At 48.6% G+C, this 15,588-nt stretch overlaps 1 protein-coding gene across 1 annotated transcript in view; it reads left to right on the top strand.

The window, feature by feature from the left end:
• The first annotated feature begins 377 nt into the window (after nt 1-377).
• LOC139264772 (TBC1 domain family member 20) overlaps nt 378-15,588 on the top strand; it is a 54,747-nt gene continuing 39,536 nt past the window's right edge. The window contains exons 1-4 of the mRNA XM_070881888.1: nt 378-582; nt 6,208-6,393; nt 10,293-10,373; nt 12,280-12,466. Coding sequence (XP_070737989.1) covers nt 492-582; nt 6,208-6,393; nt 10,293-10,373; nt 12,280-12,466 — 545 coding nt within the window. The 5' untranslated portion in view covers nt 378-491. The remainder of the gene's footprint in view (nt 583-6,207; nt 6,394-10,292; nt 10,374-12,279; nt 12,467-15,588) is intronic.

Below are 15,588 nucleotides of genomic sequence, written 5' to 3'. Positions count from 1 at the left end.
CCCCTTTACGTAGGTCTTCTGGTCAATTAATTTCGGGGCAGTTGCAATAACAGCTGTGCAGAATGATTCAGTAGCAGAGTTGACGACTGAGCAATCCAGGGAGCCCTACAAATATTAATTTTGACATTATGTGATGGTTGTGACTAAAATGGGCTCAACGTCACGCCGTCGAAGGATGGGCACTGCAACTGTCAGAAACCTTTGAGACCGCGCGGCGTAAAGGGGCGAGGCCGCCGCGAATGATTGACACGGGGAATGCCCAATCAACATGCGGAGATTCGAAGTTTCACCAAGAAGCTCGGCAGGGAGTGGGTGGGCTCCACCAATCAAAGGGCGGTAAAGGGGCGGGCGCTCGGTTGGTCAGCGGGTCGCGGCGGCCGGTGAGGGGAGCCGGGCGGGGAAGAGGGGGAGCAAGGGATGGCGGCAACGAGCCCTCCGCCAGCCGCTCTGTAAAATATTCCTGCATAAAGTAACAGTAGAAGGTGGGCCAAATGAGCGGAAAGCGAGGCAGGAAGACCAGTGTGAGCGGGATATACCCGGCGGCCGTTAGCGCCTCGAGCGCTGGGCGGAGAGGCGTCTCAGGTAATGAGGGAGGGGACTCGGGTAATGAGGGAGAGAGAGAGGGAGGGGACTCGGGTAATGAGGGAGAGAGGGAGGGGACTCGGGTAATGAGGGAGAGAGGGAGGGGACTCGGGTATTGAGGGAGAGAGGGGACTCGGGTATTGAGGGAGGGAGAGAGGAAGGGGACTCGGGTATTGAGGGAGAGAGGGAGGGGACTCGGGTAATGAGGGAGAGAGGGAGGGGACTCGGGTAATGGGGAGAGAGGGAGGGGACTCGGGTAATGAGGGAGAGAGGGAGGGGACTCGGGTAATGGGGAGAGAGGGAGGGGACTCGGGTAATGAGGGAGAGAGGGAGGGGACTCGGGTAATGAGGGAGAGAGGGAGGGGACTCGGGTAATGGGGAGAGAGGGAGGGGACTCGGGTAATGAGGGAGAGAGGGAGGGAGGGGACTCGGGTAATGAGGGAGAGAGGGAGGGGACTCGGGTAATGGGGGAGAGAGGGAGGGGACTCGGGTAATGGGGAGAGAGGGAGGGGACTCGGGTAATGGGGAGAGAGGGAGGGGACTCGGGTATTGAGGGAGAGAGGGAGGGGACTTGGGTAATGAGGGAGGGAGAGAGGGAGGGGACTCGGGTAATGAGGGAGAGAGGGAGGGGACTCGGGTAATGAGGGAGAGAGGGAGGGGACTCGGGTAATGAGGGAGGGGACTCGAGTAATGAGGGAGAGAGGGAGGGGACTCGGGTAATGAGGGAGAGAGGGAGGGGACTCGGGTAATGAGGGAGAGAGGGAGGGGACTCGGGTAATGAGGGAGAGAGGGAGGGGACTCGGGTAATGAGAGAGAGGGAGGGGACTCGGGTAATGAGGGAGAGAGGGAGGGGACTCGGGTAATGAGGGAGAGAGGGAGGGGACTCGGGTAATGAGGGAGAGAGGGAGGGGACTCGGGTAATGCGGGAGAGAGGGAGGGGACTCGGGTAATGAGGGAGAGAGGGGACTCGGGTAATGAGGGAGAGAGGGGACTCGGGTAATGAGGGAGAGAGGGAGGGGACTCGGGTAATGAGGGAGAGAGGGAGGGGACTCGGGTAATGAGGGAGAGAGGGAGGGGACTCGGGTAATGAGGGAGAGAGGGAGGGGACTCGGGTAATGAGGGAGAGAGGGAGGGGACTCGGGTAATGAGGGAGAGAGGGAGGGGACTCGGGTAATGAGGGAGAGAGGGAGGGGACTCGGGTAATGAGGGAGAGAGGGAGGGGACTCGGGTAATGAGGGAGAGAGGGAGGGGACTCGGGTAATGAGGGAGAGAGGGAGGGGACTCGGGTAATGAGGGAGAGAGGGAGGGGACTCGGGTAATGAGGGAGGGGACTCGGGTAATGAGGGAGGGGACTCGGGTAATGAGGGAGGGGACTCGGGTAATGAGGGAGGGGACTCGGGTAATGAGGGAGAGAGGGAGGGGACTCGGGTAATGAGGGAGAGAGGGAGGGGACTCGGGTATTGAGGGAGAGAGGGGACTCGGGTATTGAGGGAGCTCGGTTGTGGGGGGGGGGGAAAGGAGGGAGAGTGAGCTCGGTGGGGGGGGGGAGGAGAGGGAGAGAGAGAGGGAGCTCGGGGGGAAGGGAGGGAGGGAGAGAGGGAGCTCGGGGGGGGGTGGGGCTCGGGGGGGGGGAAAGAGGGAGCTCGGGGGGGGGGGGGGGGGAAGAGTGAGCTCGGGGGAGGGGAGTGAGCTCGGGGGAGGGGAGTGATCTCGGGGGTGGGGAGGGAGCTCGGGGGAGGGGTGGGTGGGGAGGGAGGGGGAGAGGAGAGGGTGGGGAGGGGGAGAGGAGAGGGGTTGGGGGGGGAGGGGGACAGGAGAGGAGAGGAGAGGGGTGGGGAGGGGAGTGGGAGAGGAGAGTTGGTGGGGAGGGGAGGGGAGAGGAGGGGGGGGGGGTGGGGAGGGGAGAGGAGGGGAGGGGGGTGGGGAGGGGAGAGGAGGGGAGGGGGAGAGAGAGAGGGGGTGCTCGGGGGATCGAGAGGGAGGGAGGGGTGGGGGTTGGGGTGGAGGGAAAGAGGGGGGGTGGAGGGAAAGAGGGGGCTGGGGGGGGGGAGGAGGAATTTAGGAAGGTGTGGGAACTCTGGAGGGGGGAAAAGAGGGGGTGCGGGGGGAGGAGGAATTCAGGAAGGGGTGGGAGCTCGGGAGTGGAGGGGGAGATCAGTACATAAGAACATGAGAAATAGGAGCAGGCCATTGGCACCTCGAGCCTGCTCCGTCATTCAATAAGATCATTGCTGATCTGGTCATGGACTCTACCCCACTTCCCTGCCCACTCCCTGTAACCTTTACTCCTTTATCGCTCAAATATCTGTCTATCTCCGCCTTAAATATTCAATGATCCAGCCTCCACAGGTCTCTGGGTCAGAGAATTCCATAGATTTACAACCCTCAGGAGAAATGTCTCCTTATCTCAGTTTTAAATGGGCGGCCCCTTATTCTAAGACTATGTCCCCTAGTTTTAGTATCCCCTATGAGTGGAACTATCCCCTCTGCATCCACCTCATTCTCTTATGTTTCAATAGAATCACTTCTCATTCTTCTGAACCTCAACCTATCTTCATAAGTCAACCCCCTCGTCTCCAGAATCAACCTAGTGAACCTTTTCTGAACAGCCTCCAATACAAGTATATCCTTCCTTAAATATGGAGACCAAAACTGCACGCAGTACTCCAGGTGTGGCCTCACCAATACCCTATACAGTTGTAGCAGGACTTCTCTGCTTTTATACTCTATCCCCCTTGCAATAAAGGCCAACATTCCATTTGCCTTCCTGATTACTTGCTGTACCTGCATACTAACTTTTTGTATTTCATGCACAAGGACCCCAGGTCTCTCTGTACTGCTTTTCTCCATTTTACAACTTTTCTCCATTTAAATTATTATTTGTTTTTCTATTATTTCTGCCAAAGTGGATAACCTCACATTTTCCCACATTGTACTCCATGTGCCAAATTTTTGCCCACTCACTTGGCCTGTCTATCTCTCTTTGCAGATTTTTTGTGTCCTCCTCACAATTTGCTTTCCCACCCATCTTTGTATCATCAGCAAACTTGGCTACATTACACTCGGTCCCTTCATCCAAATCATTAATATAGATTGTAAGTAGTTGAGACCCCAGCACCGACCCCTGCAGCACCCCACTAGTCACTGTTTGCCAACCGGAAAATGACCCATTTATCCTGATTCACTGTTTTCTGTTACTTAGCCAATCCTCTATCCGTGCTAATATATTACCCCCAACCCCATGAGATCTTATCTTGTACAGTAACCTTTTATGTGGCACCTTATCGAATGTCTTCTGGAAATCCAAATCCGCCACATCCATTGGTTCCCCCTTTATCCACTCTGCTCGTTACATCCTCAAACAACTCCAGCAAATTTGTCAAACATGATTTCCCTTTCATAAAACCACGATGACTCTGCTTGATTGAACCATGCTTTACCAAATGTAGGTAAATGCTTCCTGAGGGGGCTCGGGAGGGGAGGGGGAGTTCAGGTAGGGGGCTAGGGGGCTTGGGAGGGCGAGTTCAGGTAGGGGGCTCGGTAGGGGAGTGGGAGTTCAGGTAGACTGCTCGGTAGGGGAGTTGAAGTGGGGGTCTCTGGAGGGGAGCTCGGGTAAGGAGAGGGGGAGGGGGTTGCCTCGAGTAGTAAATATATTGGGATATAAAATGCAGACAGTAAATATATTGATAGTTAAGCAGTAAATGTATTGATACATCATATGCAAACAGCGGTTCTGTGGTGTCGTGGTTATGACACTGGTCCAGTAATCTATTAATAGAGTCTCTCCGGGTGGGTTACTTGCGCTGGCTTTGCCAGTGACGTCCACATTCAGAAACTGAATATTTTAGAAAAAATTCTTGTAAAGCATAATAAGTAAATAGTATTGATATACAATATGCAAACAGTAAGTGTATTGATACATAGCATGCAAACTAAATATACTAGGACATAATATGGCAATTTTTTGATATTGAAATAGCAAATAACGTGATACATAAGGTGATGTTTTGGGACGGCCTGAGGATATGATAAAGTACGATCGAAAGGCACCTTCTTTTGGAATGTCAGTAGTTCTCTCTCAAAGGGAGCATTTGAAGGTCGGGGACAGAGCAGCTAATTGCTTCAATGCTTCGTTTTAGATATTAAGCATAATATTGCTAAGAAATATATACCAAGGCAGGAGTGCATTATAAAACAGTAATTCATTTGAAGGGATTGGGCAGTGTTATTAGCTTCCCCTTGTATTAGTGTATAGTTTAGTACATTAAAGCGCAATATCGCTCACCTCTACGTCTTACTGCCTTTGCTCTGTTACAATTGTCTCTCTCTCTCTCTCTCTCTCTCTCTCTCTCCTCTCTCTCACTGAAACTGCTGGGGTCAGTGCTCCTCGTTACTTTTTGTTTACTCCCTCTAAACTGAAATATTCCCTTGTGGATGTCATTACTCTCCCTGAATCCTGTCTTGTGTTTGAATCAAAAATAATTGTGCTCGCCCCTGCTCATTTACAGCATCTTAAAAGTCTGGAAGTCCTTACTTCAATCAGCCTTTCCTTCCTGATGAATCTTCAGGCTTTTAAACCCCAAATTTGATGTAGCCTAGTCACACGTTCTGGTTTTAGTTTCTCTCCACCCTTTTTCGACCTTGAGCTGTCGACACCTCACCTGGATTTCTAAGAAAAGCAAAGGCTTGCCTGATGCTGGCAGATAGTCCGTCACAGAAATGTCGTTGTCCTTTCAAGGTTGAATGGGTTTGTTGTGAATGTGGTTAGTTTCTCCCCCCCCCCCCCCCCCCCCCCCGCCTTTCTCTTACCTGCCCTCAGTTCCTCCTCAGCCGGAGGCATTGATGCTTCACTGAGCTAGTGTTCCACGGCCACTGGTTGCCACCCTATCTCTTGGACGCTCTTCATGCAGAATCCGCGGCAGTGTTGTGTCGCAGTCAAGCGTGAGGTGTTGTTCCAGCAAGAATCACTTGATAGTGATAAGGGACTTGGTTGGTTTAGCTCAGAGATCAGTTGTGAAAGAGAGAATGAATCTTGCATTTGTATAGCGCCTTTCACAACCTCAGGATGCCCCAAAGCGCTTCACAGACAATGAAATACTTTCGAAGTGCAGTCACTGTTGTAATGTAGGAAGCATGGGAGCCAATTTGAACACAGCAAGACAATCTGATAACCAGAGATTAGTGATGTTGGTTAAGGGCTAAATATTGGCCCCAGGACACCGTGGAGAAGTCCCAGTGCCTTTTTGAACAATGCCATGAGTTCTTTTCCGGCCACCTGAGCGGGCAGATGAGACTTCGGTTTCAAATCTCATCCAAAAGACGGCACCTCCGACAGTGTACCATCCCTCAGCACTGCACTGGAAGTGTCAGCCTAGATAATGTGCTCAAGTCTATTGAGTGGGACTTGAACCCACTACCTCTGACTCTGAGGTGAGAGTGCTACACATTGAGTTGAACAGCTCTAAATACTCTCCAGACACCACTGAAGTTTGGAAGAATCTGCACTTGCGCTGCCACAGTTCATATGGGCGCTGTGTGAAAATTTCCCACATCTGCGATTGTGCTTTACTGAAATTCTAGTGACACATTCTGCATTGAGTACTGACCACATTCTTCACTCAACAGAACCTGAATCGAAGAAAAAGCGGAAGTTGGTGGCCATCCACCAGGCCCTGAACGATGATCCGGTGGATGTGGAGACTCTCCGGCGGTCTGCGGTTAGTGAGGGTGGGCTCCTGACCGATGAGATCCGCAGAAAGGTCTGGCCAAAGCTGCTGAACGTAAATGTTTACAACCTACCTCCCAAACCAGGTAAGGCGAGAGCGTGGGGAAATTCCTCGCCCCGTTATTGTTTTACAGAGCTTCCTCTGTAGCGATTCAATCCTGCTCCGATCCATTTTGGGCTCCCGCTGTGTGTTAATTACTTGTGGGGGTTTTTTTGTGAATTTTTGTGCCCAAGATGAGCGATGCCAGTGATGGGAAGTGAGACTTGATGAAGGGCCTGAGTGTAATGTAGCCAAATTTGCTGATGATACAAAGATGGGTGGGAAAGCAAGTTGTGATAACACCCAAAATCTGCAAAGGGATATAGACCGGCTCAGTGAGTGCACAAACATTGGGCAGATGGAGTATAATGTGGGAAAATAATGTGGGAAAAACTTTGGCAGGAAAAATAAAAAGGCAAATTATTATTTAAATGGTGAGAGATTACAATATTCTGCAGTACAGAGGGATCAGGGAGTCCTTATACATGAGTATGCAGGTACAGCAAGTAATCAAAGGCAAATGGAATGTTGGCCTTTATTGCAAAGGGGATGGAGTATAAACGCAGGGAAGTCCTGCTACAACTGTACAGGGTATTGGTAAGACCATACGTGAAGTATGGCATACAGTTTTGGTCTCCTTATTTAAGGAGGGATTCATTCATAGGCAATCCCTCGGATTCGAGGAAGACTTGCTTCCACTCTTTTTTAAAAAAAAATGATTTCTTAAGTGCTGAACAGTCCAATACAAGAACCACAATCCCTGTCACAGGTGGGACAGACAGTGGTTGAGGGAAAGAGTGGGTGGGACAGGTTTGCCGCACGCTCTTTCTACTGCCTGCACTTGGCTTCTGCATGTGCTTGCCGATGAGACTCGAGGTGCTCAGCGCCACTTAGGGCGGTCTTTGGCTAGGGACTCCCAGGTGTCGGTGGGGATGTTGCATTTTATCAGAGGCTTTGAGGGCCTCCTTGAAGGAGGGCTATACTTGCATTGGAGGCAGTTCAGAGAAGGTTGATTTCTGAGATGAAGGGGTTGACTTATAAAGAAAGGTTGGGCCTATACTTATTGGAGTTTAGAAGAATGAGAGGTGATCTTATTGAAACTTAAGATTCTGAGGGCGTTCGACAAGGCAGATGCAGAGAGGATGTTTTCCCCTCATGGGGGAATCTAGCACGAAGGGGCATAGTTTCAGAATAAGTGGACGCCTATTTAAAACTGAGATGAGGAGGAATTTCTTCTGAGGGTTGTAAATCTATGGAATTCTCTGCCCCAGAGAGCTGTGGAGGCTGGGTCATTGAATAAATTTAAGGTGGAGATAGACAGATTTTTGAATGATAAAGGAGTGAAGGGTTGGGGGGAGCGGGCAGGAAATTGGAGCGGAGTCCAAGATTAGATCAGCCATTATCTTATTAAATGGCGGAGCAAGCTCGAGGGGCCAAATGGCCGACGACTCCTATTTTTTATGTTGTGTAACCCAAAAATATTTTACCAGCAGTTTAATAGTGAGAGGCGGGTGGGGCGTATTGGAGTCAAAGAAGGTGATATACGCTTAGTCGCAGGGCAAGGCTAGAATACTTAATGAGTACTTTGTATTGGTGTTTACTAAGGAAGAGGATGCTGACAAAATATTGTTAGAAGCAAAGATGGTAGAGGTAATGGTTGGAGTGAAAATTGATAGGCCGAATGTACTGCAATGGCTGGATATGCTTTAGAGTGAATAAGTTGCCAGGCCTGGATGGCTTGTATCCCAGGTTGCTAAGGGAAGTGGAGGTAGAGATAGTGGAAGGGCTTGCTATAATCTTCTAGATACTAGGGGAGGTGCCCGAGGATTGGAAAGTGGCAAATATGACACCTTGTTCAAGAAAGGGTGCAAGGGCAATCCTTGTAACTACAGACCAGTCAGTTTAACATCAATGGGTGGGTATGGTTTTAGAAGCAATAGTAAGCGAAAAAATTACCAGCACTTGGAGAGGTTTAAGCTAATTAAGGAGAGCCAGCACGGATTTGTAAAAGGCAGATCGTGTTTGACTAATCTAATTGCATTTTTTGATGAAGAGATTGCAATGGATGTTGTCGATATGGATCTCGGGAAGGCATTTGACAAAGTACCACATAAAAGGCTGGTTAACAAATTGAGGCTCATGGAATAGGAGGGTCAGTGTCAGCTTGGATAAGAAATTCACTTAAGGACAGAAAACAGCGAATTATAAATGGTTGTTTTTCAGACTGGAGGATGGTAGACTAGTGGTGTTCCCCAAGGCTCAGTGCTAGGATCATTGCTTTTTTGATATATATAAATGACTGATACTGGAATACATAGTAATATTTCAAAATTTGCTGATACCAAACTTGGAGATGTGACAAACAGTGAGGATGATACCAATCGACATATAGGCTAGCAGACAAGTGGCAGATGGAATTTAATAGAGAAGTGTGAGGTTGATGCATTTTGGCAAAAGGTATAGGAAGAGGCTCTGTATAGTTATTGGCACAGTTGTAAAGAGTGTGCAGGAACAGAGGGACCTGGGAGGTTCATGTGCACAGATGCTTCAAGGTGGCAAGACATATTGAGAGAGTAGTTAGCAAAGCATATGGGATCTTGGGATTCATAAATAGAGGTATTTACAAAAGCTTTATAAAGCTCTGGTCAGGCCACAACTAGAGTATTGCATCCAGTTCTGTGCACCACACTTTAGGAAGGATGTGAAGGTCCTTGAGAGAGTGCAGAAGAGATTTACCAGAATGGTTCCAGGAATGAGGGATTTTAGCTACAAGGATAGGTTGGAGAAGCTGGGATTGTTCTCCTTGGAGCAAAGCAGGTTGAGGGGAGATTTGATAGCAAGATTATGACGGGTTTCGATAAGGTAGCCAGAGAAAGGATGTTCCCATTAGCTGATGGTACAAGAACTAGGGGACACACATTTAAGGTTTTGGGCAAGAGATACAGGGGAATGTGAGGAACAACTTTTTTATGCAGCGAGTGGTAATGACCTGGAACTTGCTGCCAACAAATGTGGTGGAAGCAGAGATGATCAATGATTTTAAAAGGAAATTGGATGGGCACTGGAGGGAAATAAACTTGCAGGGTTATGGGGGTATAGCGTGGGAATGGGACTAACTGGTTTGCTCTACAGAGCCAGCATGGATTCGATGGGCTGAATGGCAGCCTCCTGTGCCATAATGACACAATGACTTTATGACTGACCCTAAATCAACTCCCTGGTGTTTCCCTCCCCCCTTCCCCCCCCCCCTCCCCAGCCCTCCAGCTTCCTTTGCTTGAAATATTTATCCATTTTATGCTGAAATGATACAAATGTTTCCGCATCAACCGCTCGTGTTGTAAAGCAGTCCATGCTCAAATCTCCCACTAACAAAACTGCTTCTAGTACTTCTCACTCTCAGTAACAATTTTAAAATACTGATCCCTCATCACTGACTCTCCAACCAGAAGAACTAGTCTTTCCCTATTCACTATCAAACTCCTTCATCATTTAGAAAAACTCTATATTAAACTTCCTCTCTGCCTTCTCTGCTCCAGTGGAAATAGTTCCATTATCTCGAGTCTCTCCTCAGAAGTATAGCTTCCCATCCTTGGCATCATCCTGCAGATAGTTTATCCAAGTGACATCCTTAAATCCCAACATAAATAACGGCACAGAGATCAGCATCATGGGCTGCCCACATGCGGTCGGGCAGTTCCTCGCACTGCGAGCGCTGTTCCCAGCCATGTTGTCACGGGGAGACAACTGTATTCTTCCCCTGACCAAGTCGGGGACAACCAGAGAGTCGAGGCACAGCTCATGCACATGCTCTTGCAGGTCTGGGATCAGGTTGGGGAGGGCTGCATGCCTTGAAGGAAATCCCCACTTTATATTAAAAAAAACCCAAGGTGTTGTAAGTGTGGCTGCTGTCCTGCTTTGAAATCTGACGTATAATTGTCTTTTAAGGCAAAGACATAAGGGAAGGCCACAAAGACTACAGCCAGGTGCTCATGGATGTCCAACGGTCGCTGCGCAGGTTTCCACATGGTAAGCACGCCAAGATTCATTGTGGAGTCTCTAACGTTGGGCTCTGCTTTACAAATAATCTTCGCTTGTCTAAACAAGCCTGGCCTGTGTTGTCTGGTGGATTCTTGCTGAATTTTGAGTGTGTCCTTTGGTACATTTGTAATGATAGCTGTAATTTAATGATTCATTCCTAGTAATCTTAAAATGCAGAATAATGAACCACTGTAATAGAGTCCAAAACTATGGGTCATAACAGTCACTAATAAATCCAATAAGGGATTCAGGAAACTCCTCTTTACCCAGAGAGAGTTATTAGACTGTGGAGCACAAGGAGTGGTTAATGCGAATAGCATGAATGGTCGGGGGTGCAGAGCGGGGCTGAGTGGGGGGAAGGGGGACTGAGCGCGGGGGTGAGGAGGGGGTGCTGAGCGGGGGTCGGGGAGGTGGAGGTGGAGTGGGAATGGGCGAGGCGGAGCGGGGATCGGCGAGCGAGGGTGGGGGACGAGGGGGGCTGAGCGGGGCTGGGCTGGGCGGAGCAGAGCAGGAGCCGGCGGGGTGGAATGAGACCTTGCGCAGAATTGGGAGTTGCTGCGGAGCACTGGGCAACGGATGCGTGTCCGTGATACCCTGTGTTGTGAAGTGTTGATATTGGCCGTACTGTTGGGGAAACTAATGAATGGAGGCTAGATCTCCCTCCTTTCAATCCACAGGGCGGGAGAGGGGATAAATAGACTTGGGGTACGGTACGGTAGTGTAGTGGTTTCGTTATTGGACGAATAATCCAGAGAATGCGAGTTCACATCCCGTCATGGCAGTTTGATCAATTGAATTCTGTGGGCAGTTAAGAGTCAGCCATGCTGCTGTAGGACTGGAATTCCATGTAGACCAGTACGGGTAACGGCGGTAGGTTTCTGTCCCTAAAGGGTATCAGTGATCCCGTTGCGGTTTTGTCAATTCGACATCTTCATGGTCACTTTTACTGACCGCTTTTTATTTTCAGATTTTAATTGTAACCTGAATTCAAATTCTCAAATTACCTTGGTGGAATTGGAACTCTTGTTCTCTGGGTCATTAGTCTCGGCCTCTGGATTACTAGCCTAGTAACCAGACCATCGTACTACCCTATCTATATATGAATAGGTGAGGCAGAGACTGGGAGAAGAAACAAAGAGTGCAGCACGGTCTTTCCCTGCTGTTCTTTCTCGAATTGGGATTGTACAGGGAGTGACCGGGGGGGCGGGGTTGGGGGGTTAATATATTAGAAGTCTAATGGGGGAAAGTTTGGTCAGTTGGAATTCAGTACAATGCGAAGGACAGGGAAGTTGTTTGGCTCGTGTTATTCTCTGTGATGGCTGTGAAAAGTCTGGAATATTACACCTCAAATTCTAGGTCTGGAATGTGTTTGAATCCACAAGTTGACAGTGCTAACACGTGGGTCAGATTTGAATGCAGTTTTTGTGATGTAGACAGAAACTATCCCGTTTGTGAACCAGATTGAAACTAAATATGTATACAGCTTGAGGTGTATAAAATTATGAAGGGCCTGGATAGAGTGGATAGGAAGGACCTATTTCCCTTGGCAGAGGGATCAACAACCAGGGGGCATAGATTTAAAGTAATTGGTAGGAGGTTTAGAGGGGATTTGAGTGGAAATGTTTTCACTCAGAGGGTGGTGGGGTTCTGGAACTCACTGCCTGAAAGGGTGGTAGAGGCAGAAACCCTTACCATGTTTAAAAAGTACTTGGATAGGCACTTGAAGTGCCGTAACCGACAGGGCTACGGACTGAGAGCTGGAAAGTGGGATTTGGCTGGATAGCTCTTTGTTAGTCGACGCGGACACGATGGGCTGAAATGACCTCCTTCTGTGCTGTAAATGTCTGATTTTATTCCCCATTTTTATTTATTTTCACACGTTTGTTCTTCACAGGCATGCGGTCGGAGCAGCGAGGAGTCCTCCAAGAGCAGCTGATCAATGTCATTCTCTACATCTTACAAGGGAACCTCCAGCTTCACTATTATCAGGGCTACCACGACATCGTCGTGACCTTCCTGCTGGTCGTCGGTGAAAGGATGGCCATCGCACTGATGGAGATACTTTCTTCCCATCACCTCAGGTGAAGAGCCACTAACTGGGACTAGAATTCCACCCTGAGCCCTGTCAACACCAGTCCAGTGCGGTTTACACCACGAGATGTGGACTTCAGTGACGTGTGCTGGGAACGATCGGTCGATCATCTTGTGGGATCGTTGTGTTCCTGTGAGGGGATGGGGGAGAGACACAGACCTGGGGACATATCTAACGTAGGCAGTCGAGACACCATGGTGCTCTGAAGGGTGGGGGGGAAGACACAGACCTGGGGAAATATCTAACGTAGGCAGTCATAGTGCTCTGAAGGATGGGTGCGGGCAGTCAGACACCATGGTGCTCTGAAGGATACCCTGTTCCTTTGGCTGCAACATTAAAATACGGTCTTGACCGCCAATTCTAGTGGGTCATAAAATATCTCATGACCACTAATCGTACCAATACTAGGGATAATCACAGTTTAAAAAGAAATTGTGTGAATTTTTGTGCCAAATGTCCAGATCAGTATAGTCAGAGTGAAGAACCCTCTACACTGTCCCGACAATATGCCTCAGCCATAACCTCCGATTTGTGCCCCCACCACACCACTGAGAGTTTTTCCACTTCTAACACCTCACATTTTATGTTATCTGTACGTAAAGGTTTTTAAAATAAAAAGCAGCTTTGATCACAGAAATCATAGAATTATGCAGCACAGAAGGTCATTTTGCCCACTGTGCATGTGGAAATAGCCAATTAGCCTCACTTCTAGCTTTTTCTCCAGAGCTTTGCAAATCTCTCATTTTCAAATGTATATCCAATGCCCCATTGAAAGTTACTATTGAATCTGTTTTCACCACCCTTTCACCGATCATCCTGCAGTGAAAACAGTTTCTCCTTATTTACTCTATACACCTGAGAATGACGTGAATAGCACGTTTAGCGAGTTGGTCACACCGCAGGTAAAAGGTACACAGCCAGATAGGAATTGGGTGACCAAAAGGAAGAGCAGTGCAAGGAAGGTAGTGCAGGTGTCCCCTGCGGTCATCCCCCTGCAAAACAGATACACCGTTTTGGATACTGTTGGGGGTGGGGGGGGGGGGGGGATGACTCATCAGGGGAAGGCAGCAGCAACCAAGTTCATGGCACCGTGGGTGGCTCTACTGCACAGGAGGGCAAGAAAAAGAGTGGGAGAGTTATAGTGATAGGGGATTCAATTGCAAGGGGAATAGATGGGCGTTTCTGCGGCCGCAATCGAGACTCCAGGATGGTATGTTGCCTCCCTTGTGCAAGGGTCAAGGAGTCTCGGAGCGGGTGCAGGACATTCTGAAAAGGGAGGGTGAACAGCCAGTTGTCGTGGTGCATATAGGTACCAACGATGTAGGTAAAAAAAACGGGATGAGATCCTACGAGCTGAATTTAGGGAGCTAGGAGCTAAATTTAAAAAATAGGACCTCAAAAGTAGTAATCTCAGGATTGCTACCAGTGCCACGTGCTAGTCAGTAGGAATCGCAGGATAGCTCAGATGAATACGTGGCTTGAGGAGTGGTGCAGAAGGGAGGGATTCAAATTCCTGGGGCATTGGAACCGGTTCTGGGGGAGGTGGGACCAGTACAAACCGGACGGTCTGCACCTGGGCAGGACCGAAACCAATGTCCTAGGGGGAGTGTTTGCTAGTGCTGTTGGGGAGGGATTAAACTAATATGGCAGGGGGATGGGAACCTATGCAGGGAGACAGAGGGAAATAAAAGGGAGACAGAGGCAAAAGATAGAAGGGAGAATAGTAAAAGTGGAGGGCAGAGAAACCCAAGGCAAAAAACAAAAAGGGCCACATTACAGCAAAATTCTAAAGGAGCAAAGTGTGTTAAAAAGACAAGCCTGAAGGCTTAGTGCCTCAATGCGAGGAGTATTCAGAATAATGTGGACAAATTAACTATGCAGATAGCAGTTAATGTATATGATGTAATAGGCATCACAGAGACATGGCTCCAGGCTGAATAAGGCTGGGAACTCAACATCCAAGGGTATTCAACATTCAGGAAGGATAGACAGAAAGGAAAAGGAGGCGGGGTGGCGTTGCTGGTTAAAGACAAAATTAATGCAATAGTAAGGAAGGACATTGGCTTGGATGATGTGGAATTGGTATGGGTGGAGCTATGGAATACCAAAGGGCAGAAAACGCGAGTGAGAGTTGTGTACAGACCACCAAACAGTAGTAGTGAGGTGGGGACAGCATCAAACAAGAAATTAGGGATGTGTGCAATAAAGGTACAGCAGTTATCATGGGCGACTTTAACTTACACATAGATTGGGCGAACCAAACTGGTAGCAATGCGGTGGAGGAGGATTTCCTGGAGTGTATAAGGGATGGTTTTCTTGACCAATATGTCGAGGAACCAACTAGAGAGCTGGCCAACCTAGACTGGGTGATGTGTAATGAGAAGGGAGTAATTAGCAATCTTGTTGTGCTAGGCCCCTTGAGGATGAGTGACCATAATATGGTAGAATTCTTTATTAAGGTGGAGAGTGACAGTTAATTCAGAAACTAGGGTCCTGAACTTGAGGAAAGCTAACTTTGATGGTATGAGGCGTGAATTGGCTAGAATAGACTGGCAAATGATACTTAACGGGTTGACGGTGGATAGGCAATGGCAAACATTTATAGATCACATGGATGAACTTCAACAATTGTACATCCCTGTCTGGAGTAAAACTAAAACGGAGAAGGTGGCTCAACTGTGGCTAACAAGGGAAATGAAGGATAGTGTTAGATTGAAGGAAGAGACATATAAATTGGCCAGAAAAAGCAGCAAACCTGAGGACTGGGAGAAATTTAGAATTCAACAGAGGAGTACAAAGGGTTTAATTAGGAGGGGGAAAATAGAGTACGAGAGGAAGCTTGCTAAGAACATTAAAAACTGACTGCAAAAGCTTCTATAGATATGTGAAGAGAAAAAGATTTGTGAAGACAAACGTAGGTCCCTTGCAGTCGGACTCGGGTGAATTTATAATGGGGAACAAAGAAATGGCAGACCAATTGAACAAATACTTTGGTTCTGTCTTCACGAAGGAAGACACAAATAACCTTCCGGAAGTACTAGGAGACCAAGGGTCGAGTGAGAAGGAGGAACCTTATTAGGTGGGAAATTGTGTTGGGGAAATTGATGGGAT

Source organism: Pristiophorus japonicus, chromosome 5, assembly GCF_044704955.1.
Source record: "Pristiophorus japonicus isolate sPriJap1 chromosome 5, sPriJap1.hap1, whole genome shotgun sequence".
Lineage (NCBI taxonomy): Eukaryota > Metazoa > Chordata > Chondrichthyes > Pristiophoridae > Pristiophorus > Pristiophorus japonicus.
This window is presented reverse-complemented; position numbering and strand designations above follow the sequence as displayed.